This window comes from Topomyia yanbarensis, chromosome 1 (genome assembly GCF_030247195.1).
Source record: "Topomyia yanbarensis strain Yona2022 chromosome 1, ASM3024719v1, whole genome shotgun sequence".
Taxonomy (NCBI): domain Eukaryota; kingdom Metazoa; phylum Arthropoda; class Insecta; order Diptera; family Culicidae; genus Topomyia; species Topomyia yanbarensis.
The window spans coordinates 34,944,623-34,970,710 of record NC_080670.1 but is presented as its reverse complement, the minus strand read 5'-3'; the positions used below and the strand labels follow the sequence as shown (position 1 = coordinate 34,970,710).

The window sequence follows — 26,088 nt, the reverse complement described above, 5'->3', positions numbered from 1 at the left end:
ATCCGTTCCAGTAATCGTTAGGGTACCAGTGCGAATACGATGAAAATGGGTTCCCCTGGTCTTGCCCTTCGGCCAATCAAAAACCACATCCATTAGTAGATTTCCGCGCTTTTGTGTGGAGCAGATTGCACGGGCTCCGAAAATTTTCCACTGTTTTCTCTGGGTTTCGTCTAACAAAAAGTTGTTTTCCATGGACAGTCAGTCGAGAGGGTTGAGGCGCAGCGTGAGCTGCGAAGGAGGGAGGGAGCAGCAAAAGTTTGGGTACCAAGAAACCAAGTCATTATGAACTGTGCCTGGCGGAGTATATTGGGTGAGTTTTTGTGTTATGTCCTGGCAGAGAAAGTGGAGGGTGGAGTTAGGCCGTGGCACGCGTTGACACAGATTATCCGCGGGCTAGTATTGTTTCGGACGGAACATTTGGAGCAGAGTTAGGTTCTATTGGGGAATAGCGTAAATGTCAAGCATGTTGAAATACAAGAGATAGGTAGTTCCATTTGCTGAAATACGTTCAAGCAAAGCTTTGGTACTCTATCCGCATGCGGCACTCGAATTTTTATTTCGGCGGATTTTGTTAAAAAGCTACTTGTACTGTGTTACATGCACTTTCGCTTAAAAAACACATGCACTTCACTATCATAAATACGTATGTTTTCATTTGTGTACGTATCAGTGTGACGCCAACATGCACAATTTACTCAGAAATGCGAAAAACCAATGTTTGCCTCATGAGCACAATACCCCAACGAACACGCTAACATACAAATGCTTGACCCCTTCGCGACCATCCATGGCACCTACACCCGCGATCTCGCAAATATAACATCCCGGTGATAAGATGAACGTCTTAGCACTTATAAATTTTAAAACGCGGTCTCAAGCGTGAACCTAAAAACTCCCGCGCTCGCGCAGTCATGAATCGGTCACTTCCGGAAGTTTCTATTCTGGGTATCAGCAGACTAGGTCCATGCCTTCAATTGGACCAATTAAAAGAATGTTTTCATATCCACGGCGACAAGACCGGGAACTCTAGTGATATGGGGTAACTCACTCTCTGTCAGAATATGAGTTGTACACCGAAAACTAAATATTAGAATGAAGGTCCCGGTTGACTATCCAAGAACGCACGCGAATATATGAATGATCACACTGTTACAAAATCCATTACAAAATTACGCGTTAACATACGAACACTCAAACCCTTCGCGATCAACAACGCACACCTACGCCCGCGAATGCGCAACCTTGATAACACCCCGGTAATAGGTTTACGGCGGTTCTGCGAAAAGCCAATCGCGGTTGTATTCTCCCGTAATGGGCGAAAATTATTTTGTAGTTCACTCATTTCACTCGCAACTTTGCTGTTTCTATATGTTAAACCACAGAGAACAGACATATAAGCTAGAACTTTCCCGAAAAACCTGTGTAAACAATTAAATGAAAATACGTTGAAAATCACCATCGCATACAGGTTTGCATGCGTGAGTCACCATTGTATCCAAGTTTGGATACAAGTCCCGTATAGACATTGCTGGCTGATCGAAGCGCTGACCAGTGGCAAGTTGCTACTTGCTGTTGTCATTTCAAAGCGACAGTTTAATTTCTTACACAAGTTGAAAACTTTACTTGTATGTCAGTTCACAGCGGTTAAACATACACGTTAGAGCGGCGCGGGTAGCATTTTTTTAGTTAGTAGGAATAAAAGCTATACCTCGCTTGTACTGCTCGTTTGAACAGCAAGTAACACAGGATCGGCACAGAAGGGAACTTATTGGTTTATGTTTGTAATAACAATTTGGTTGACTCTCTCGAAGGTGCCTCCTATTGGCGGCTCTGTTCGAAAAATGCTGACCGGTGAATTTACGCATGGAATCATTCCTTATTGAAAAGTTCGGTCCAGTGATGAAAATGTTACTTTTTCTTCCACAGCTGCAGATGCTCTGCCAAATCCAAAACTTGTGAGCAAATTTATCTTCGTGGTTTGGTGAAGTAAAATTTTTGACCCGAAATTTATCGCTTTTACTCATGTTGACTTTTTTGGACTTTTTTGTTTAAAGGGGGAGATATTTTAAAATCGAGTTTGCATTTTTGATTTCAATGGCTTTAAAATGCATAAAACGTCAAAATTTGATGCAATCTTAAAAAAATTATCGAGAATTGACTTTTTGGACTTTTTTGTTCAAAATGGGGAAATTTCAAATTTGAGTTTTGTTGAGGTAATTTTCATGAGGCAGCCCAAATTCGAGAAAGCAGACAGTTTTAATAATCGTCAGCTTCAAGCTGTAAATAATTTTATTGTAATAAATGTTCAGAAACGTAGTGGCACACTTACATTTTTTGGTGCACAAACGACCATGAGGAAGTGGGTCGTCCCAGATAGCATGTGCTAAATGAACGTTCCTAGGATAACAAATTATTTAGTTAGCATGCCGTTTTCATTATAATAATTACTTACAGAATGTAGAGTTTAATTTATTTTAATTTTAGCAGGAATTTAGGTTTTAATTATTGCATGAAATTTAGGTTTTAATATAGAAAATAATCGGAGCACGAGAAACACTTCTTGTTCCACGTACTACTCGAGAAAAAAGGAAGATTAATTGTCTTCACTCACTGACGTTCATGACAGTTGCGATCCTCCTGCGATCGGATGACAGTCGACGCACCGCTGTGGACGGTTGACGAAGCGTCGCGGCAAGCGTTACTCATTGAACGGGGGACCTTGTCGTAACATTCCCCCACCCGTGAATCCTGCTGATAATCTGGAACCCGTAAGCCAGGTTCACGACTCTCTACGACGTCCAGTACAGCCAGTCTTGTGGCTGGTCTTCGCAGGGTCCCCGATGATGTCCGTACCAGCGCCTGTCGAACTCGGCCATCCCGACCCGGGAACACATCCTCGATCCGGCCTCGAATCCACTGGTTTCTCGCCGTTTCGCCAGCCACCAGTACCAGGTCGCCAATCTCCAGGTCTTTTGCCTCCACGAACCATTTACTCCTCCGGGTGATAACCGGCAGATACTCCTTCAGCCACCGCACCCAGAACTGGTTCATGATGTATTGAGCTAACTTCCAGCTGCTGCGAAGGGTTGCACCATGATCCACAGGTTCCGTCGGAAGGATCTTGCTGCCGGTCGAACTGCCCAGAAGAAAGTGGTTGGGGGTCAACGCTTCTTGGTCAGCCGACTCTAGTGGTATGTACGTGAGCGGCCTCGAGTTGATCATCGCTTCTGCTTCGTAAAGAATGGTTTCCAGTGTCTCGTCATCTGGTTTGCGGGGTGCTTCCAAGATTGCACAAACCGCTACTTTCACCGAGCGAACGAGTCTCTCCCACGCTCCGCCCATATGCGGGGAGGCCGGTGGGATAAATTTCCAGTTTGTTTCCGTACTGGTGAAGGTGAGTGCTAGAGCTCGGGTAGTGGATTCAATTTCCGCCTTAAGTTTACTGCTTGCGCCTTGGAAACAGGTCGCATTGTCCGTCCAGAACTCCCGGGGTGGTCCTCTACGCGATACAAATCGCCGTACTGCCATTATGCAGGACTCTGTGCTCAAAGAATGCACTACCTCCAGGTGCACGGCTCTCATTGTCAGGCAGGTGAAGAGAGCTACCCAGCATTTTGCGTTGCTTCTGCCCACCTTAGCTAGTACCGGTCCGAAGTAATCCAGACCAACGAAAGTAAATGGTCTGACAAAGGCTGTCAATCGCATCTCTGGAAGCGGAGCCATGGCTGGTGGTTTTGGGACCGTTTTCATCACGCGGCACCATATGCAGTTCTTGGCAACTTTCTTCACAAGCGACCTGAGTTTGGCGATCTCGAAGCGTTGGCGAATCTCGTTGACGATGGTTTCTCGGTTGGCATGACGGAAACGGCGATGATACCAGTCTACAATAAGAAATGTGATTAGGTGGTGTTTGGGGAGGATAACGGGAAACTTAGCTTCGTCCGGCGCATATGGTGCAGCACCGATTCGTCCTCGCATCCGTAAAATCTTGTTGTCATCTAGGAATGGCCAAGTCTTAAAGATTGAGCTGGACTTGTCGACGACACAGTGACGGTCGTTGGGTAGGCCGTGGGACTTCGTAAGTACAGTAATTTCGTCCGGGAAGGCCTCGATTTGCGCCATCCTCCAAAGCGCGTACTCAGCTCGTTGTAGCTCATCCTGGATGAGCATGCCGAATTCCAGATGTCGGCCCTTGCTCTTCCGTAGTAGGTTATCGAGGTAACGGAAAACATATGCTGTTGACCGATGCAGTCTGGTCCATGAACTAAATCGAGATACTTTGATGTTCGGAGCGAAATGACCCAGGTTGAAATGGATGGGACGAAGTTCTTCGCAAGTTTCAGGAATTGATTGTTCTTCGGGCCACTGGTCTCTAACTTTCTGCAGGATGTCTTGTGCTTGAAACCACGGATTACTCATCGAAAGCTGCGGCCCAAGTTTCCATTTCGTTGCCAGATCCGCCAGGTTGAGTTTTGATGAAACATGTTTCCAATCTCCCGGTTCAGTCGACATTAGTATTTCACCCACACGAACTGCGACGAATTGTTGATACCGGCGATGATCTTTTGATTTGATCCATGCGAGACTCACTGTTGAATCAGTCCACATAAACTGCCGGGCAATCGGGAATGAGTGATGTCCTTTTACCGTGTTTAGCATTCGGGTACCGAGTGAAGCCGCCATCAGTTCAAGTTTAGGGATCGACTGTGTTTTCAGCGGAGCAACCTTGGTTTTGGCACCAACGAATGCCACTTGCACTTTCCCCTCTGCTTCTAAACGAAAGTATGCGACACATGAATATGCCACTTCGCTGGCATCCACGAAAACGTGCAGTTCAAGGCCATCGAAAGTTTTCGGGAAAGGCGACTGAAAGTAGCAGCGCTGGATTCGTAGTTCGTCCAGTTCCGGGAACAGTTTCGTCCATTGTCGCCATCGCACGTAGATATCCTGTGAAATCTGTTCATCCCATCCTGTTCCTCTAGTCCAGATGTCCTGCATCAGAATTTTTCCGTGGACGAGAAAGAACGCGATGAAACCAAGAGGGTCGAACAGACTCATAACGATCTTGAGGACTTCTCGTTTGGTGGGAATGTGTTCGTCGTCCAGAATTTGCTGGAGGTCTCTTCGCATGGCAAAGGTGTATACAAACACGTCGTCTTTCGGCAGCCACTTCATTCCCAGTACCGACTCGGAGTTTTCCCCTCTCTCCAAACTCAGATTTTTAACTACATCCTCAGCTATCTCGCCGATCCCCCGCAGGACATCCACCTCGTTCGACATGAAGTGACGTAATGTGAAACCGCCCCTGGAATGCACCAGCTTAACCTCGTTGACCACTTCGATAGCCTCTTCAATCGTTCTGAAGCTGTCCAGGTAATCGTCCACATAGTGCTTGTGGAGGATAGCGGCTGAAGCGCGTGGAAATTCTCGGGAGAACTCCTGAGCATTGTAGTTCTTCACGAACTGGGCCATGGCAGGTGAGCTAGTCGCTCCGAATGTGGCTACGTCCATAATGTAGACGCGTGGACAGTCTGTTGGGCATTCTCGAAATAGGAAGCGTTGGGATTGGCAGTCGGGAAAACGAATTTTGATTTGGTGGAACATTTCCATTATGTCTCCACACACAGCAACAGGAAACTGTCGAAATTGGCACAACACTTGCGGGAGAGGAGTCAGCAAATCAGGGCCTTTATGCAGTTTCGAATTAAAGGATACTCCACCTACTTTCGCCGCTGCATCCCAGATCAATCTGAACTTGTCGGGTTTCTTCGGATTGGTCACAACGCCAAGGGGAAGGTACCACGTCCGATTCGCATTCACGGAGGTCAACTCGGCGAGATTTGCTCTGTGTGCATAGCCCTTCCGCTCGTACTCCGCTATCTGCTCCCGAACCTTCTCGCCTAGTAAAGGTTCTCGTTCAAATCTGCGCTCCAACGACATCATACGGCGAACTGCCATTGGGTAGCTATCGGGAAAGTTTGGGTTATCGGTGTTCCATAAGAGACCAGCTTCGAAACCAATTCCACCTTCTGTGCGTCGAGTTGTCTCCTGCAGGATCCGCTTAGCTCGCTTTTCGTCTTCAGGTTCTAGTGTTGCTTTCGGGATGGTGACACCAGAATTCTCCAGCGCGAAGTAGTCGCGAAGCTGCTCGTTCATCTCGCGGTCCGAATCAGATACCGCTCCAACGTGGAAGTTGACGACTGCTGTTGAAGTTGAGCGCCCAGGGATACATCCGTAGATGCTCCAGCCTAGTCGGCATTTCGCGGCGATTGGATCTCGCGGCCCTCCTTCTCGAAGCTTGAGCGGAACACAGAGTCGCAGATTATCCAAACCGATCAGCAGCTGTGGCTGGACCAACTCATAGTCTTCCAATGGTAGGCCCCGCAGGTGTGAAAAGCGGGTTGCTAGATCGTGGTACTTGAGGGTTTGAGAGGGGAGGAACAGATGACGCACTGTACGAGCATTGTTCAAGCGGAACCGAGGATTGCCGCTATGACAAGAGATGTCCAGTTGCACATGTTGTGATTCGGATTCAACTCGAGTCACATTTCCTGTCCACTGCAAGGTGAGCGGTTCTTTCTGGCCGGATACGTTGAGCATCTGTGCGACCGACTGTTCCAGAAGGGTATAAGAGGAACCCTCATCGATGAAAGCGAAAATAATTCGAGAGCACGTTTTTCCGTACACGACTACCGGTAATACCCGAAACAATGGCCAATTGAACTCTCCCGAGGAAACGTGACTAGCAGAAACACTAACGTTGCGGTTGGTAGGGGAAGAGGAGTGGAGGAGAGTGTGGTGTTTTTGTCGACACCCTTCAATACCACATCCATTCCACGATCGACATGGCCATTTCCCGTGACTGTTCAGACATGTCCTGCATAGGCCCTTCTGCTGGATCAATTTCCACCTTTCGTCTACGCTAGCTGCTTTGAATTGATCGCACTCGGGTACACGATGATCATCACGCCCACATGCGAAACAAGATTTAACTGCTTGGCGGGTATTTGTTCTGCCGCTCGGTGTGATTGGAGACTCTGGTACATGTGTGTGGGCGTTGATGATGCTAGCATCCTTCGGTTTTCGCTTGTCGGTTCGGACAGCGTTCACAAATCCCGGAAGATCATAGGTTACCTCGCTGGCAGCGGTCAGGAGTCCTGACATGAACTCGCCAAAGGTTCCTAAATTCGCTAATTCGTGCCTTCTCTTAAATTCAGCCCAGCTCAGACGCATCGATCCAGGAAGTTTCTCCACTAGCTCCTGCATCAGCATTGGATTTGCTAAGTGGTTATGTTGACCGGTTGCTTTTAAGTGATCCACTAGGTTTTGCACCGCCAGTCCAAACTGCATCAGTGTCTCCAGTCGATCGTGCCTCGGTGCCGGAACTTGGTGAATCCTGTTCAGGAGAGCTCGAATCAAGAGTTCTGGCCTGCCGTACAGTATACGCAGGGTCTCGATGACGTGCTGTACACTCGATGGCAGAAGCAGCCGACTTTTCACCGCCTCCAAGGCATTGCCTCTCAAGCATCGTTGTAGGCGGATGAGGTTCTCAGCATCTGAATAGCCACAGGCCGTCGTCGACTGTTCGTAGCTGCTGACGAAAATTGGCCAATCCTCCGGATTCCCATTGAAGATGGGTAATTCCTTTCCTAAAACCTGGCGCGCAGCGATTTGTTGGTGAGAGAGGGCGCCACCTTGTCCTTGGCGCCCATTCGCGGGGGGAAGCTGAGGCGGTGGCATCGCCCAATCCTTTTCACACAGTGAGTGTGCTGGACATAGACTATCTGGTTGAGCATTTGAGTAGTTGTCTGGTGTATGGATGTCTGCACGAAGTGGAGTGGGTGGTAGAGATGAAAGTATTGAAAGTGGCTTTGGAACAGGTTTCGGTTGGGGATCCGGCGTTGGTAATGCTGGGATCAACGATGATGGAGCAGGATCCGGAGAAACATCACGCTTCGAAAGGACTACGGAAGGAATTTTGCCGTAGAGATATTCACTGGTATTGGCCGGGTTTCCGTCTGTTTCATTTGCCTTATCCTGATTAGCTAGCCAGCACTTCACCCGTTCGTTTGGATCCGGAAGTGATCCGCCTCTGCTGCTGGATTGTGCTAGCTGCCGCACAATTTCATTCCGCTTTTCTAGCGATTCCCTCCTTAATTTTTGGTGCAACATCTTCATGGCCAATTCCTCCGCCAACTTTCGTTCACGAATGTTCTTCTCTTCCTCTAGCAGCAGTCTTTTCTCGTTCAGTTGGCGCTCGGCCTCTGCTAGTTCGAGTCGCTTAAGCTCCTTCTTTTCCTCTAGTTCTTGTTCCCGCAGAAGCTGTTCTTGCTCTACCATCTTCAGTTGTTCCTCCAGAGCGGCTCGATTGCTGGAAATGGCGCTCCCTTTAGCATTCGAGAGTTGCTTGCTGCGTTGGGATCCGGCCCGAGTTAGTCGGTCAGAGCGGGTGGAAGGTTTAAGTAGCTCTTTGGTGAACGTAGAGGCGGACGTTTTCTGTTTGCTGCTGCAAGTAGTGCAAACATATTTGACACCAGGTTCTTTAATCATATCATCAACCCCTGCACAGCCAAAGTGTTCCCACAACAGGCATAAACAGCATTGAACCATTTCTTTTTCCGCCACATCCGGACGTTCGCAGGATTGACAGTTGTGTTCGGTGATGTCAGCACACGTGTTGGCACGATCATCCATCATTCCTAACCTCAATCAAAAAATCTTGAAGAATGTTGAGGTAATTTTCATGAGGCAGCCCAAATTCGAGAAAGCAGACAGTTTTAATAATCGTCAGCTTCAAGCTGTAAATAATTTTATTGTAATAAATGTTCAGAAACGTAGTGGCACACTTACATTTTTTGGTGCACAAACGACCATGAGGAAGTGGGTCGTCCCAGATAGCATGTGCTAAATGAACGTTCCTAGGATAACAAATTATTTAGTTAGCATGCCGTTTTCATTATAATAATTACTTACAGAATGTAGAGTTTAATTTATTTTAATTTTATCAGGAATTTAGGTTTTAATTATTGCATGAAATTTAGGTTTTAATATAGAAAATAATCGGAGCACGAGAAACACTTCTTGTTCCACGTACTACTCGAGAAAAAAGGAAGATTAATTGTCTTCACTCACTGACGTTCATGACAGTTGCGATCCTCCTGCGATCGGATGACAGTCGACGCACCGCTGTGGACGGTTGACGAAGCGTCGCGGCAAGCGTTACTCATTGAACGGGGGACCTTGTCGTAACAAGTTTGTATTTTTGATGCCAAATGACTTTAAAATGCATAAAACGTCAAGATTTGATGTAATCTCAAAAAAAGTTTTTAACGGAACTGACTTTTTTGACTTTTTTGGACTTTTTTGTTGAAAGGAGGGAAAATTTCAAAATCGAGCTTGTATTTTTAATTCCAAGTAGCTTTAAAATGCATGAAACGTGGAGACTTGATGCATACTCGAAAAATTGTTTTTAACGATAATTGACTTTTTTGTTCAAGGGGGGGAGTAAATACAACATTTTAAAATCATATTTGTATTTTTGATGCCAAATGACTATCGTACTTCTATTTTTTACATTATTACTTGTTTACCATGTTTTACCTTCGTATTCATAATAAACAATCATTTTAGTTTGCCTTAAAAAAGACCACCAAAAACGATCGAAACGTCGGACAACTTTAAAAAAAGACTTCCCATGAACATCGACAAGTTTGTACCTGTATACAAAATTTTGTGCACGCGTTCAACCTCAAACATGCTTCGTTTCGATGTACAGGTTCGCCGAACATCGAACATCGCACCCAATCGAACGATGTACAAACTTTAGTTCAAACATCCGTGAACGTACACCGGGTGTATACACGAGAACGATTCGCACAAGGCGAAAAGAATCAACGCTAGTGATGATGAGAGCAAGAAAGGAAAAACTGGTGGCACGAGCCTATGTGTACACACACCGTGTACGTACATGGGGTTCGGTTGTACAGGCGAATATGTGCACGCGTTTCGGTACGAAATAGCGTGTTTGAGTTCGCACACGAAGTGTGGGTTTAATATGAGCGCAGTACCAGAGCAAACATTGTGTACGAAGTTCATTTGGGAAGACTGGCAATTCATTTGCTCAACCTAAATTGATTGAGAAAGCCGAAATATTTACAAAATTTCCATCTCTAGTCGGTACAATACTCATACAAACAATTTAAATCTCTTGTTTTTGATTATATTTTGAAAATCCGTTAGGGACATCATCGCACAAAAAACTTTTTTTGGGTAACTTTAATATAAATAAGCAATCATGTGAAGTGACTAAAATGTTGCTACTGGTTGCAACAATAAGTTCTTCACGACTATATTGTTTGAGAGCAATAAATGCAAGTAAATATTAATATGTGAGTCAATCGGCTTATACATGGCATCTGATCGAAAAAGAGGACAACATTTCTTAGCTGGAACTGAACACTTTGTCCTATCCCAAATATAAACTCAAGATTACTAGGTCTCATACAAACCATTAACAAAAGATGGTTCAGCAACCGTGAACCGGTGAACTCAATAATAGTATGCTTTTGCTGTCCCCTCGTTAATAGGCGTCGATAATTTTTAGAACGCGTCGACAAAATGCTATGGTTACGAATCAAATCAAAGTTGCAGACAATCTTGTTGTGAAAGAAACATTTAATCTATACGGACAGTAAAATTATTACAGGCTATGTTTACAACTAAAGGCCTATTTGTAGAGCATATATGGACGAAATTATTGAAGATAACTCGTCCGTTTCTAACAGTTTGTATCCTAAGCAGGTGATTATCGTAACAATTCCAACCAAGAAAATTTGCAGTTTATCATCGACTTGACTCTACCGACTTTCGTTGCTGAATCTGACGTAAAATATATCAATTGTTAGTCAGCAGACTAATTCACTAATTTAGTTATCAATAGCAAAAAGTTATATTACTTCATATATCACCTAATTTTCGAACTTTGAAAACCTCGAGGTTTGTTTGTTTTTCTTCCGAAAATTTTCTTGTTATGTTCGTAATAATTCATTGTCATAGATACGACGCAAAGATCGACATTGTTTCCTTTTCGCAAGGCTTCGCTTCAGTTCATTATTGAGGTGTCACTCTGACGGTGAACCGGGCGCATCGAGGGGTCGCATTTGGATGGTACATGGGAGACATCGGACCACTCTATCTTGAGTTTATCTTTGCTATCCTACCTTATATTTACTCAATTCTTGCTAAGATGAAAAAATCACACGACGTACCTTCTTAATCCTGTAGCGTACTCCATTGATGATTTGATGCGATATATCTGATAAATTGATTCTAAGCGACCTACAAGCCTGGTCTCTTTTAAAGCATTTCTCCACGGGTCCGAGTAGGACCATCTCGGTAAACCGAGGCTGTATTCGTTGTCGATGAGCTTCCATTTCCCGGAATGTTTGTTTCTATTTCCCTGCCATCATGCCCCTCTCTCCTCTGTTCCTAATACGGTCGCTGCTACTCCGATGGTGGAAAGCATCCCCTTTTGTTTTTTCCAAAACACAATAGCCATCTCTTATAGTTACCAACTTCAATATTATTTCTTGCTTAAAAAGTCTTAAACTTTAATTTTCCTGCACTCTTATAAAAATTCCAATATTCTTCTAATGATGTTTTTTGAACTAAAAAAAAACAATTGTACAGTTACCTTTAAACTAGGAATTCTTTTTTTATAAATAATCGAACTAAATTTCTTATTTTATAGTAGCTTCACAATAATTTTCTTTAGTTTTAATATAAACAATTATTTCAAATTGCATGGGTGGATCCAGAAAAAAAATTTGGGAGGGTTCTGAATTTAATGTAAATGTAAACTCATTCGTTACAGTTCAATAGTAAGATTTAAAAGATTTCCATTTAAAATTTCTCTACAGGTTGAATATTTCGGATGAGGTTCGGACCCCCAGGACCCCTCCTCTGGATCCGCCCCTGTCAAATTGTAATATTCTAATTCTAAGAAGTTTTAAATGTAAAACGAAGAAATTAGCAAACGCAAACGTGTCTTACCAAATAAACGTACTGAATAATTAATTTAAGTAATCAAATATTATCCTTTTTTGAAATATGAGCTGTTCTTCAACATTTCGTTCTGTGTCTTGTCATTGGGTTTGTGAGTTTTCAATTTTTTTCTACTTTCACAATTCACAGCCTTTGAATATAATGTGTTGATTTTCCAATATTTTTGTTTTTGACAAAAATACGGACATCAACATGAAACATATGCTTGGGGGCACGAGAGGTCACCCGTTTGGGGCACTACAGATCACTACTGATCGTCTTATAGCTAAGCAACCATCTAAGCCGGAATGAACAACTTCAATTCCACACTCTGGCGACGACGCGGTCACCGAAGAAGTCATTCGCAGCTGCCAAAAAACACTTCCTTTCGCGGTTTCATGATTTTTTACATCATTTGCCACTTTTCATTTTCTTACCTGAATGATGTCAATTTAATTTTTAAATAATCTGCACTATTAATACTCTTTAAATAAAACTTGAACCGCTGATTTTCTAGGCGTGTACATTGTTTAATTTAACTTTGAATATAGTGACCTATCGTACCCCCAGATTTCAAAAACATCGAAAAAAGTACCTTCGCCTTCTTAGATCTAGCTTGAAAAATATTTAGCCAGGCATAAAACCATTATTGCCAAAAAGTCCCGTTAGCATTACATATCACTTTTGCTAAATTTGCAAAGAGCCCTTCCACATCGACAACAAAGACGTAGTCCTACGTCAAAAATGTTCAGGCCTTGCTTTGGGTGCACCAGTAAATTTTCTTCCTATCGAAGGCAGGATAAATTGATTGCTATTTCAATGGCTAAAATTGAATGTAATTATACTGAAGTTGCCTCATGGACGAGCTGAAGTAAGTTTTTATATATTGTAACGACATATAATTAGCAAGGGACTGGAAGGTGAAGTATTTTTCAAATATTAAGAGCCATAGTACTCAAGGGAGAGCAAGGATTTGAAGTAAGAAAGTTTAGAAAAGCGTGGAGTAGGGTCAATGAACAAGCTTAGAGTTTCCCGGTTACTTAGCTTTTTGTCTTCTGCAGCGCAGTAGTCAGGATCTTTTGGCATTAAATGCGAATCACCTGAGTCTGCGGCATGTCCGGACAAGCGTAAAGTCAATTTAATGACCTATGCTGTCGGAGCCGAAAATTTACTGGGAAAAAGAAAAAAAAAGTAAGTTTTTATGTTAGTCTCGATTTCCACCAGAAAACTGATCCATTAATACTGAAATTTGCTACCAGCAGCTTACCATAAATCCATTTATATTGTTTTATATGCCGGGTTCTCGCCGGACATGAAAAATTAACGTTCAAAAGGTCCTTCGTCATAAACGATGCGAATTTCGGGATGCTCTGTGGCGGCATCACGGATGACTTGTAACAGAAGTTGTACTTCGGTAGAACTTTGCTGTTTGCCTCAAAATTTGCCGATGTTGCTTTTTTTGTTCGCTGCTACTTTCGCTGTTACCAGATCACGGTTTACACAGAATAAGTCAAAAGTGATCCTGAAGGACGAGATGATTGTGCCATTCATAAAAGCAAAAGTATTCCTGGACACTGCAAACCAAATCAGTAAGCAAGTACCCGAGAGTGAAAAAAGAACTGTTACTTGGATTTTTCATTTTGCATTCTCGAGCAGAACTTGCATTATGAGAAAAATATTGCGGAGTAGAGAAGCGGTGAATATTCGACGACATTTTTCTTTCCCATGTGAATGGCAACGAGTTACACGTTGTTGTGGGGGCGGCTATGTGCGGTATCATATAAAGTCAGTGATTTGAATGCTGACAAGCGCAAGCCAGAGTTTCCCATACAATTTTGTGGCTCCGTACCAAAACCGCAATAAATTTCCCAACGGAATATATTCCCCCATACTTCACCTTCTGACAGAAGTATTTTTCTCATATTTTCTCCCATAAAATGCTCGTATATTTTAAGGTATGATTTTTACAACACAGCCTACTCAAGGCGAATGATTCTGACTGCAAGCTACAGTCCGTTCACTAGGGCTATTACATTCGCAAGTTTCCAGGTGAGTTCAAGTGTTTTTAAATTTCCCATAGATTGTTCGAACTGTACAAATCTGCGAGAAACTGAGAAATAGTCACAGGGAACATTAATGAACGCACCAGCTCAGAGTAAACATATTCATGATCCGTAACAAGGACCACTATACGGTTGGTATCCATTCCGGAACATCCGAATAATTAATCGGGACCGAGACGTGAAAAGCTTTGCATAAATTTGACTTCATTAACGTATCAGAGTGTAAAGGCGAAATATTTCGTCCCTGATGTGCCCATCCATCTAAGTATCCGCACTAGAAACGCGTTACAGATACAGCAAGGAACGAATGGAAAGGATGGAAAGAAAACAACAACTTTCATTTCAACCCAGTCCGTAATTTATGAAGCATCCTTTTTGCATCCTGACCTCGATTCGCAGCACCACCGCGTTCGCCGGGAACCAGTCACCGTTGTCACGTTTAATTTATTCTGTTTCGCACAATTTCGAAGCGGGTTGACTGCGCGTAAAGCGCGTGTTCCCATCCAGCATCACCCGGCCAACACCTGCCCAAGCTTTTCCATCGTCGGTCATTGTTGCGCAAAATTTATTTCTGGGTCCCTTGGGTCTCTCGATTGGATCCAGACACAGGTAAGAGGATCATTTTCATCCCGAGTGAAACATAGAGGGCAATGTATTTACATGACCGTAATGGGAAACGGTATCCTTGAGGAATTCGCGCGATACGGATGAGTATGTTCTACCCACATATATTACAGTGAATGGAGCTTTTCCCATGGGCTGTGGGTTGATTGTTTGCTTGTCAATGTCGGCTGGTCGAAACCGGTTGAGGGAAGTGGGTTAGGCAAAAGTTTGACGGGTTAAACTTGCTAGGCACTGATATATGTTGGAGAAGTCGAATCTGTACAACTCATCAATGCGAATAGATAGGTAGTTTGAGACTGGCAGCTTACCTGACGAGAGTATTGAAACCATTGCCAAACTGAAAAACTTTCGAAGGATAGAATAACCGCATTTTACCAGCTGAGCACTAGTGATGGGCAATGTGCCAAAGATGGCTCCTTCATTCTATAAATAGACGGCCTATAACCGTCCGGGCGGTGCTGGTATCACAAAAACTCCCAAGCCTGAGTTGTAGTGTCGTCCACGAGTCCTAGCAATGGATGAAAGAAGATAATTTAATCATCTTTGTTATTATCTTTGTCATCACTAAAGAGCTCCGTTGTCATCTGTCTGGCAAGTATATCGAGAAACTGCTTCGGGTAGCTTTATGCGATGGACATTTTCCTTATGATTGAGTTCGCTATTAGGTGAAAAAGCAACCCACATCGATCGGCCGACCTGAAGACGATCTTTGCATAATTTATGAGTCGCCTGGATGAAAACAAGGGTTGTAATGCAGACCCCTTTTACAGACGTCATACATTTTCTAATAAAGTCGGGTAGTCTTTAAAATAACTGTAGAGAGCGAACACGAAATTATGGCAGCACTTAATACCGGTTATATTTTTTTCTCACTAGAAAAAAAAAATCGAACAGCATATGTTTGAAGTCTATTGTTCATGTACTCTAAATTGCATATTGTCGTAACCGTGATCAATCAAATCGCCCTTCGAAAGTGTGTTCCGCAAACGGTCCTCGAATCACTGAATTATGAGCGCGCTTCACACGCAGTGTTGCCAAGTATTTCGAACCAAGATCTGCTACTTTCGAAAAGAAAATCTGGCACGCTCGAAAATAAGTCTGGAAAAATCTAAGATACAATAGCTTGCAATGAAACTACTGCTATGCCTATAATTTTTATTTAATTGTTGGTTAGGTCGTCAGTTTTACCGAGTTGCTCGAGAGAGGAATCCCGCCTATGATATCAAAGTAGATATCACAAATGCCTTGCTTTAATTTACGCTATGAAACCTACATTTTACACGGTGTTCCTAAAACCGTTATTAACAAAAAAATGACCATAAATTTGTCATACGGCATTCGAAAGATACAGTATCCAAGCATCTTCTCAGTGAATTTCAAAATGATCCATCGAGAGATTCGAGAGAAATTGCGATTTGAAGTTTTATGACACGTTTCATATGGCTACCAGCAAACACCCACGGGTTTGGTCCTATCTCTATAAACAAAAAAATATTTGTCTACTTATTTGGTACATGGTATTCGAAAGATATAGTAATCAAGTATATCCCCTGCAAGTTTGAAAATATTTCATTGACGGAATCGGTGATAAGTGATGGTAAGTATGCCCGGCTTACGCAAAACTAGCTTTCTGTATCGGCCTTACTTTTAAATGACATCGGTACAACATTCCTGATATGATGGGATTGGATAAAGTAAATTTTGGTAAGATCGATTTACACATACCAACGAAGAAGCGTACAACAACGAAAACAGAATCACAACCGTAGCTCTCATAACGAGGAAAATTCGAATACAACAACCAAAAAATAAAACAGTGACTTAATTTTGAATTATTTTGATCGACCAACTGTCTAACTTTTCCTGATAACTATTGGAGTATTAGAAGGGAGCCAAAATTAGGGTTTTTCTGTCTCCTCAGTTCTCTTGCACTAAGTTTTTCTACAATCTCTGAAACTGAATCTCAAACAAATTGGCACAGCAAAGTTTCTATAAGCAATTGGACAACTTCTGAAAGTTGATAAGTTATATGTATGTTCGGGTTTTTTGGTCTATAATATAATAACGGCTTTTTTATACCGCCCAACGTTTCGGTCACTGTTTTTTTGCCTTTTTCAAGGATGACTGTAAGTGGTATATTAGTGTACTGTTATGTATAGTTATTGTTTATGCTGAACTGATAAGTTAAATTTTCATATTATTTTGGATTGAATAAAATAACGTTTTACTAAAGATCTTCTGGTCCCAAAATTAAATTGGGTTTATAATTTTACGATTCAAAACATTTTCAGCAATGTAATGCATTTCACGAAACATACCTTCGAATCGAAAAAACAATTTAACTTACATTATTAAAAGTTATATGAATTAAGGCAAAAAAATGGTGCAGTTTTTGTCAAATTTCTCTACCGTTTAAGATTGGCTAGATTTTAACAATGATTTTACTATGATTATACTGACTAGATGTTATTCATTTCGATACTACACTGATAACTGACTCACAATATATACATTTTCTTAAAAGTTTCATTTCAGACACCATATCGACGAGCTTTGAACAATCGAGAAAAGATTCTAAACGAGTCGAATTGATCTTCAGAAATGTTCAATTTGGTTGGTTATTAGACTGTTAGACCTAATGGCCGTTTGACCGAATGTCTGTTAGATCGAATGGCCGTTAGACCGAATGACCGTTAGACTGAATTGCCGTTAGACCGAATGGCCGTTAGACCGAATGGCCGTTAGACCGAATGGCCGTTAGACCGAATGGCCGTTAGACCGAATGGCCGTTAGACCGAATGGCCGTTAGACCGAATGGCCGATTGATTGGGTGACCGTTAGACCGAATGGCCGTTAGACTGGATGACCGTTAGACCGAATGGCCGTTAGACCGACTGGTCACGAATGTACGAAACCTTTTTTTGAATTATTTGACATAAAAACCTACCCCCAAAAAATCGCACATATAGGACAAAGTATTACAAAATGCTTTTACTCCCGTAACCTAAAAACTAGTTAACTTTATTTGACATTGAAATTTTTTGTTATCCCTGTGATATGATGACGTCTCAGAAAGAACTTTCTGGAACGTCATTATATGCCAGGGATAAGAGTGTGCGCTTTGGGCCGAAGTCCCAAGGGTTGTAGGCTCGAATCCTGTTTCTGAAGGATTTATTCACATAATTGCTTTCGCCCAACTCACCATTTCTGTTTCTCCCGTTGGAAACTCCCAAAAAGTCTTAACCCTCAAAATAGCAAGCGTTCTCAGAGGCCCGGCTAGTTACAGTTCTCCAGTTTCAATGAACTTGTAATTTGAAATACAAATGATCGTGCATCTTCGGGCCTTCGATTCTCTCACTGATAAAAAGACAAAAAATAGGCCCACGATTTAATTTGGTCTTAGGAGCGATGCTTCTTGAATTGGCACTTACGTCAAAAACCGTAGAAAAATGAATTATTTGTTCAAAGATTTTTCTAGTCAAGATTATGTTCAAGGTTGACGGAAAATACATAGGTTGATGATGATGGTAATAATGCAGTGAACCCACCATCCGTGACTGCAGTTTCTTTAAACAGAAAGGTCAAATTTTTCTAGCGAACGACTTTCAATTTATCGCTGTATGAAAGGTCGAAAAGGGTTGGATCCATAAACAGAAGTTCTTATGTGCGCTCCACATGGACAAGGAATCTCTCTCTAACAATAACTTTTCAAGTGATCTAAAAAAGGCTGTCTGGTCAAATATAACACAAAACTACGTTGAAGCTGGGTACAGCTGTATAGATATTACGCCGAAGGGAGATTAGGCCGAATAAATATCAGGCCAAATGAACATTAGACCGATTAGGGCGGATTGATATTAGGCTGAATAGAGATTAGGTCGAATAGTCACTTGGCCGAATGGCCATTTGGCCGAATGGTCATTTGGCCGAATGGTCATTTGGCCGAATGGTCATTTGGCCGAATGGTCATTTGGCCGAATGGTCATTTGGTTGAATGGTCATTTGGCCGAATGGTCATTTGGCCGAATGGTCATTTTGCCGAATGGTCATTTGACCGAATGGTCATTTGGCCGAATGGTCATTTGGCTGAATGGTCATTTGGCCGAATGGTCATTAGGCCGAATGGTCATTTGGCCGAATGGTAATTTGGCCGAATGGTCATTTGGCCGAATGGTCTTTTGGCCGAATGGTCATTTGGCCGAATGGTCATTTGGCCGAATGGTCATTTGGCCGAATGGTCATTTGGCCGAATGGTCATTTGGCCGAATGGTCATTTGGCCGAATGATCATTTGGCTGAATGGTCATTTGGCTGAATGGTCATAAGGACGAATGTCATGTTTGCCATTTTAGACTTAATGTCATACGCTGGCTCAATCAAATACAGCGAGTTTATAAATAAAGCGTAGTTGCTCGCATGCCAAATGACTATAACGTCCGGACAGCCTAGCACCACAAATATACGTACACGGTTAAGCTGTGTGCGGGATAATGCCACCCTTATCGAAAATCCATAGCGTCTACCGTTTGCTGTACCGTCCGGACTACATATTCATGATGCTGCTCGTTTGGTATGCGAGCGACGAATGTTTGAAACTGACAGATGCCGAACTCTATTTATAAATTACCCTATTTTATTGGGTCATTTAGGTGTAAGTGTGTGCAAATGCTAACAATGCCGAAAATCCGTACCGTCTACCACCGGACAATACAGTCAACATGTGGCTCGTTTGGCATGTGAGCATCGACTGACACAAAACGAACACGCGGGACATATATAAATAATTTACTCGTATGTGATGAAACTCTTTGACGGCTCTATCTGAAATAGGCTTGCAAATCTTGCATTTTCCTCGCCGTTTTCAAAGATTTTGCTTAATTTTTTAAAAGTTTTAACATTTTGCAAAATTGAATGCAAGACATGTGCACATATTTTCGATCAGATGGGGCAAAAATATTGGGATTTCGTTCAGTTCAACGGAAGTTCTTCGTATTTAAAAACTGGGAAAATATCTCAGAAGAAATTTCTGAAACAGAACCCCCATATTTAAAGGTTAGAAGCATTCTACTTCAAAAAGATCGAGGTATAATGTTTGAGTTGCCTCGCTCCAAATGTCAAAAAGCAATGCGTATTTAATCGATCGAATAAGCGAACATCAATTTCAATCACCCGAGTACTGGTATGGAAACCGACAGCCGATTTGACAGAATTTGTCTTAAATCAATACCAGAGTTTGTGAACCAACATAAGAACATACGAACACCGACGTCAGCCATCGAAGAAAATTCCCACGGACTAGGGCAACGCTGCAGAAACTGCAGAACATCAGATTCCGCAGCTCGCATGTATGATTACCACGGTTCATAAAGTTCAAATTAGTCCACATTCAGCTCGATGACTACATCTTTCATACCATTTCATGCAGGCACACATACCGCTCTGCACATGACCCAAATAGTGCAATAAACAATAAAAACTCCACCCATCCCTAGTGTGTGGGTGGCGTAGGATGTCCGTGATTGTTTCTGCTCCCATTACACTCGGGTATTCATTTGTGATTCAATTCTGTACCGTCATCGCGTGGAGAATAGTTGGAAATAATTTTCGCACTTGCTGTAAGTCAGTAATCCGAGCGGGTGGCCTGAGGGATCCGAACAATTGCCAATGATATTCCGAGCGTGGATAAAAATGCGTTTCTGAGTTGCATCGTTCCAGTACCCTTTGGAACACTTCAGTTTTATTATTCAAAGAATCAATGAAACCAGAACGTTTAAAGAAAAGTGCGATTTTTTAACGTCACCAGTTTTTACTTCAAATTACAAGTCGAGACCTCTTCGCACTTGCCATAATTTCCAGCGACACCCTATTGCACAGCGTAAACTGATTGAATACGCAGCCATGCAACAACACCAGTGCGCACTCGACTGCACAGGGAACCGATGATAACTTGGCAGCAACAAGACAAGATGTCCGGCCATCCAACTGATTTATATCGGTGGTAATTTATGTGTGATGTGCTGAGATCATCATCGTTCCATCGATCAATGGTCAATTAAAATCATTTGCAGTAAACGGACCATTTATATATGGTTGGGCGAAGGGCAGTAGCAGTGCAGGGTGTATTCACTTGTCGCCATCCTCAGCAGGCGAAGTGTAATTGATTTTTGCCACCCGGTTGCACATTGAAAATTAAATTTCACGTTTACGCAAGAACTCAGCGATGCGTTCCGTTGACCATTTCACCGAATTTTCATCTTCAATGGAACGGAATGGGGCAACTGATAGTCGTGCTGTTCAAACCCCCGCGGAAAGTTAGTTTTTCAGCTTTAGCTTCATTTCATATTTTAATTTAAAACTTGCGAGAGTCAAAGAGGTATATTTAAATTCATTAAATTTTCTAGGGATTCGTTGGAATACAAATTGGGAAAGTTTGTTTGTTGGGTGAAAATTTGCTTCAAATTGGGAGACGAATAAACAACTATTTCACACATTACTGCGAGTTAGATTAACAGACGAGAATTATGAAATAGGTTCCAGGAACGATGTGTTCACCCGGGAAAGCTTGTATCCTGTGGAACATAAGCTACATCACACTATATAATATAAATGATGGTAGAAGTTTGGTAATACAAGTTGATTGATGTCACTCTAATTAATCATCCAATTATAGTAGACAGTGACACTACCAACGAATGTGCTGCCTGCTAATCAAGTAACTGAAGCTGACCGTTGGTTCGAATACCGTCCCCAGAGGTAGCTTCATGCCGGCGGTTATGCATAGTTGAGAGCGATCCACCCAAATTGCCAAAGGAACGTTATTCCACCGTACAGTACCAATGACATCCTGCATCGTCATCGATTTTCGCTCTCGGCGCTACCGTTTCCACTATTACCGGGCTAAAATGGGACATTGAACATCCAACCGTAGTCCTTGCCTATCACCAGCAAACGATGGTGTTATATTTGGAACTTAAAAGGATTAACCAGCTTTATAGCGGCCGGTATCGTTTCGGATGCCATCAACCACTGTCATCCGCGCAGCGAGCGGGCAGTCCGGGCAAAGTGGCGTGATCCATTATATCGTGCATCGTAAAATGCTAAAAACTGGATGGTTTGCGAGTGTATGTAGTCCCATCGATACAGTGTCTCTAGAGCTTATATAATCGGTCGAACTGTTGAACCTGGAAGGTTCGCGAGGAAATGAGCAATGAATGATCGCATTCGTTCCGTAAGCCGTATTGATGCGGTGATTAGTTTTGCCAATAAATTTGCTATCGTTGTGTGCATGTAAAACTATACCAGGGCAGTCTTTAAATCAACGTATATTTTGCAACCGATATTTTGAAGGTAGCCAAATCAAAGAATTAAAGATCGGGTTTAATGTTTTCAATTTCATAGTACATGAGTTTATTTTACAATTGGATTATCCCTGTGTGAAAACGAATGGAAACCGTCTGATCAGAATCCGACACTAACTTAGTAACAGGATTAAATGTCGGCACTAGCGTAGTCCTGTCACTAACTTATTGTCGGATTCTGATGAGAAGAAGTCGAAGCGCAAATTTCATTACTAATTTCCTTTATGAGCAAATGTGGTTTTAAAAAACTTTTTGCTTAGAGGAGAAAAAATAGTTTTTAGTATAGTGCATTTTAGACCACTGTTTCGCAGTTTATTCGACCATCAAAATTGTTATAAGTTCGGTAGTACGGATGACCAATCCGTTCTTTACTGGCTATTGCATTTGCTTTCGCTATTCCACCAAATGTTGTGGTTTGAATCTTAAAGAATACCAATAGAACGCAGCTTTTAAAGGCATTCCTACTGCTTGTTCGATGCTAATTTAAGAGCTAAGTTCATTGCTATTGATCTGAAAATCCATTAGGATCTAGCCTGCAAACATAGTGCTAAAATTTAACTCCATTAAACATGTTTGCTCGGAGAACCTAACCTGGCATCAAGCCCGAGAACCCAAGCCAAAACGACTCCAAATGATAAGCACTGTATAGATCAAACCGAACAATTCAAAAGAGCGTTTGTTTATCTCCCACCTAATAACTGTTTCACCCATCCATCCCCTCTCGCCCTTTCCGGTGGAAGTCCGGTCATTTCGTTCGCACTAATCACCTACAAAATCCACATCTACATTGTTTACATCGGGGATTTTCCTCCAGTGGATGTTCACATCAACATCCGTCGAAAATCGCAGTGACACAATGATTGATGTGCCTGCTATTCAACAGATAATTTTCCAACAAGTATGACCGACCGAAGGAAAAGGTTTCCCATTCTCAGATGAAAAATACTGTTTCCCCGCACAGCATCTCACCTCACACCCACACACATACAGATTTTCCGTAATAGGCTATGTTGTTTTGTACGCTAGGGTGTACTTGTAAAAAACATGGGATAAATTATTCATGCAAAAAACAGTAAAGTGTAAGTCTTCTGAGATCTTTAAGAGAGATCTTGAAAATTTTGGTTTAAATAATCATGATCCGGAATCGCGCATTTTATTTGAAATATGTATGAAAATTGGTATGGGAAAATTCTCCGAAGATGTTTACCATGAAGTTCATAATTGAAAAGAAATGATAATGAGTATTGGAAATTATGGAGAACTGAGATATCTGATTAGTGCTACACCAATTTACCAAAGTTTTGAGATCGCATTGAATGGAGGTATTTAACGAGAGTGAACACCTTCAAGTCGTCGGTATAGGAAAGATTGAGACATTTGAGAGAATAGAGAATAGTGAACATCATTTATATATCACAGAAAAAATATGAATCACAGAGTACTACCCTGTGGAACATCGGAGGTAGTAGCAAATGGTCAGGTAAACAGTATTTCCAATGTTAACGCTCATTTGACGATTAGCTATAAACCTAACAAACTGAGAAAATGGCCATGAAAACCGAGCTGTTTTGAACTTGGCGGTGGTAGATATTGTTGAACATGGCAGTAAGGTGTATGAAACTATGTTTGCATTGGTAGAATGCTTTGGAATCAACCAATGCTGTTCACCAGCTATTATGTTTTGGCCGTTGTGAGAGACAACAATTAGGACGATTTACTCGACTAGATTAGATGAAGCGCGTAAGGCAGCAACTCTGCGATAATAATTTAAAAAAAAGATCGAGAAAAATCTCCGCGCGTAGAGGCGTTGAACAGATACGAAGAAGGTATCCCGAGTCTAGACCAGAAGGATTTTTTTTTAAACTTTCCACAAGCAGTATTGTCTGCATTAAAAGTCATGCGAAGGTGTTAGTCAACAGAGAGTCCATGTAAAACTCAAAGAACAGCACTAGAGATTTGCGACGAGCTCAGCTAGTCACACGTTAACACACTGCTGAATTGTCCACGTGCCAAATGTTTATGCATGAAGTCAATGACCTTTTTTGTTTCAATTAGATAGGTTTTTACCTTTTGCGCCTCCTTTTTCGAGGTACAAAAATCTCTTATAAAAATCTTTAACCCGATGTGCGAGGTTGGGAATCGAATACAGGTAAGCTGCGTACAAGGCAATCGATTTACTAACTACGCTATGCCCGCCCCCAGCAATGCCTCTATTTCACAAATGCAGGATGCCAAATCCGGCCAAAAGCAGCACGGGACTATCGTGGTACACCAAGAAAGGCAGCTTTTCCAGACATCCGTTCATGTGATTTTATTAGTTGATGGTCCCGGTACCACTAAAAATATCGCTTTTAAGCCACTGGTACGGATAGCTTGCCAAACCAGATAGTTCTTAACGAACATCTAAAATTTGATATGCTTGCAAATGCATGCTATCCTCCTCTTTAGGTAACCGCATCAAAATCCTGGCCAGGAAGCTGGTTAAAGTTCTCGCCGTTCATTACCACACAACTTCATCGGCACTGTTGTGTGTCACTTCCGAGATCGTGTTTTGTTTATTGTCGCGATTACAAGTCACTACCTTCTTCTTGCACAGTTTTGGCTCTAAGTTTCACAGTCGATTATCGATGCACAGGCAATGTTAGTGTTATGATCCTACTGACACTTTGAATCCTTTGCAAATGGGGATCAAATATACGACGATTGGTTTATTAGACCAGCGCCTTACCCCCTCTTCCACCACACAAGAGTGTAAAATTGAATATTTCTTTGTGTGTGTTTAAGGTTGTTTCGGTGAATAAGGATTTCTTAGGGAGCTACCTATGTACCATTGATGCCAGTGTTCCAGTATAGGTCTATTTCCCGTTCATGTATGGGAAACATATAGTTCATGTTTTGTGTGTAGGCAATATAAACATTTGTTAATTTTTAATCTTAGTATTTCACTTGTAACATTAAGTATGACAGCTGCGGTCGCGAAACTACAACATCGACGTTACCAACCAAACCAAAGCAGTTTGGCATTGTGCGTTTAAGTCTCCAACTTCGCATCTTCATTTTCTATCGATAAAAGAAAACTAAACTCATGTTTAGAAAAGTATTTCTCTTTCTTTTTCTATATTGTGTCTATCAGGAATAAAAACACATTGGCTCGATGGCCACGTTCCCCAAGTTATTCGGGCATGTCACCTTATAATTTCCCTGCAAGCAAAGGAAAGGGAGGTGAAACAAAAAGGTAGGGAATTGAAAATACATTCTCAACACAAACAGTAAACAGCTTGGATTCTTCACTCCCGAAGGTTCTGAACCGACAAAGTCAGCCGCAGCGCCTGCTCTAGCTAAGTTGTCCGCCAATTTATGTCCAGTAATAGCGGAATTATTAAAAAAAAAGATTTAAAATTCAAAATTCCGAGTTCTTTGATTTGAGTTCAACATATAAATACTAATTTCGATCTCGAATCTGTGACGCTTGGAATATTTTTCATCTACCAATCGAATGAGATTACTCTGATTTCGTTTTACATACATACAGTATCTTCATACTAGAACCCTTTGCTCTCAAACAAACTGTGGTTTCTAGACAAAATTCCAAAAAAGGTATCTGAATTTTAACTGGTAACGAGTCTATTTCTATGTTGTTTCTAATAATGTTCTACATTCAATGAGGCAAATTTTATAAAAATTGATTGATTGATATGTGCACCAGAAAATGATAAAATTTGGAATGCCCTAGAAACCCAACTTCTCGTATTCGCACAAAACTCGCAATGGTTTATTATTCGTTTTCTGATATTTATGATTTGATGGCATTAGAATAACTTCCAAATGTGTATGATTTACAGCATAAGGCAGAAAAGTTATTAAAAATGGAAGGTTTTGAGGACAAAATGATTTTCGGTTTTTTTTGGGAGCAGAAATATTTTAATTCAAATACTAAGGTTGTTTTCTTTAGTAAAAGTAACTTTAGTAATGTAGTTTTCCGAATACTACTTATAGTTATAG

General features: G+C 41.9%; 2 protein-coding genes across 6 annotated transcripts in view; both read right to left on the bottom strand.

Moving 5' to 3' along the window:
• LOC131677355 (5-hydroxytryptamine receptor 1-like) overlaps positions 1 to 26,088 on the bottom strand; it is a 167,564-nt gene that overhangs the window by 54,821 nt on the left and 86,655 nt on the right. The window lies entirely within an intron of this gene.
• LOC131694831 (uncharacterized) lies at positions 2,608 to 8,694 on the bottom strand. The gene has a single exon (XM_058983340.1). The coding sequence runs from the start codon at positions 8,692 to 8,694 to the stop codon at positions 2,608 to 2,610; it is 6,087 nt and encodes a 2,028-aa protein (XP_058839323.1).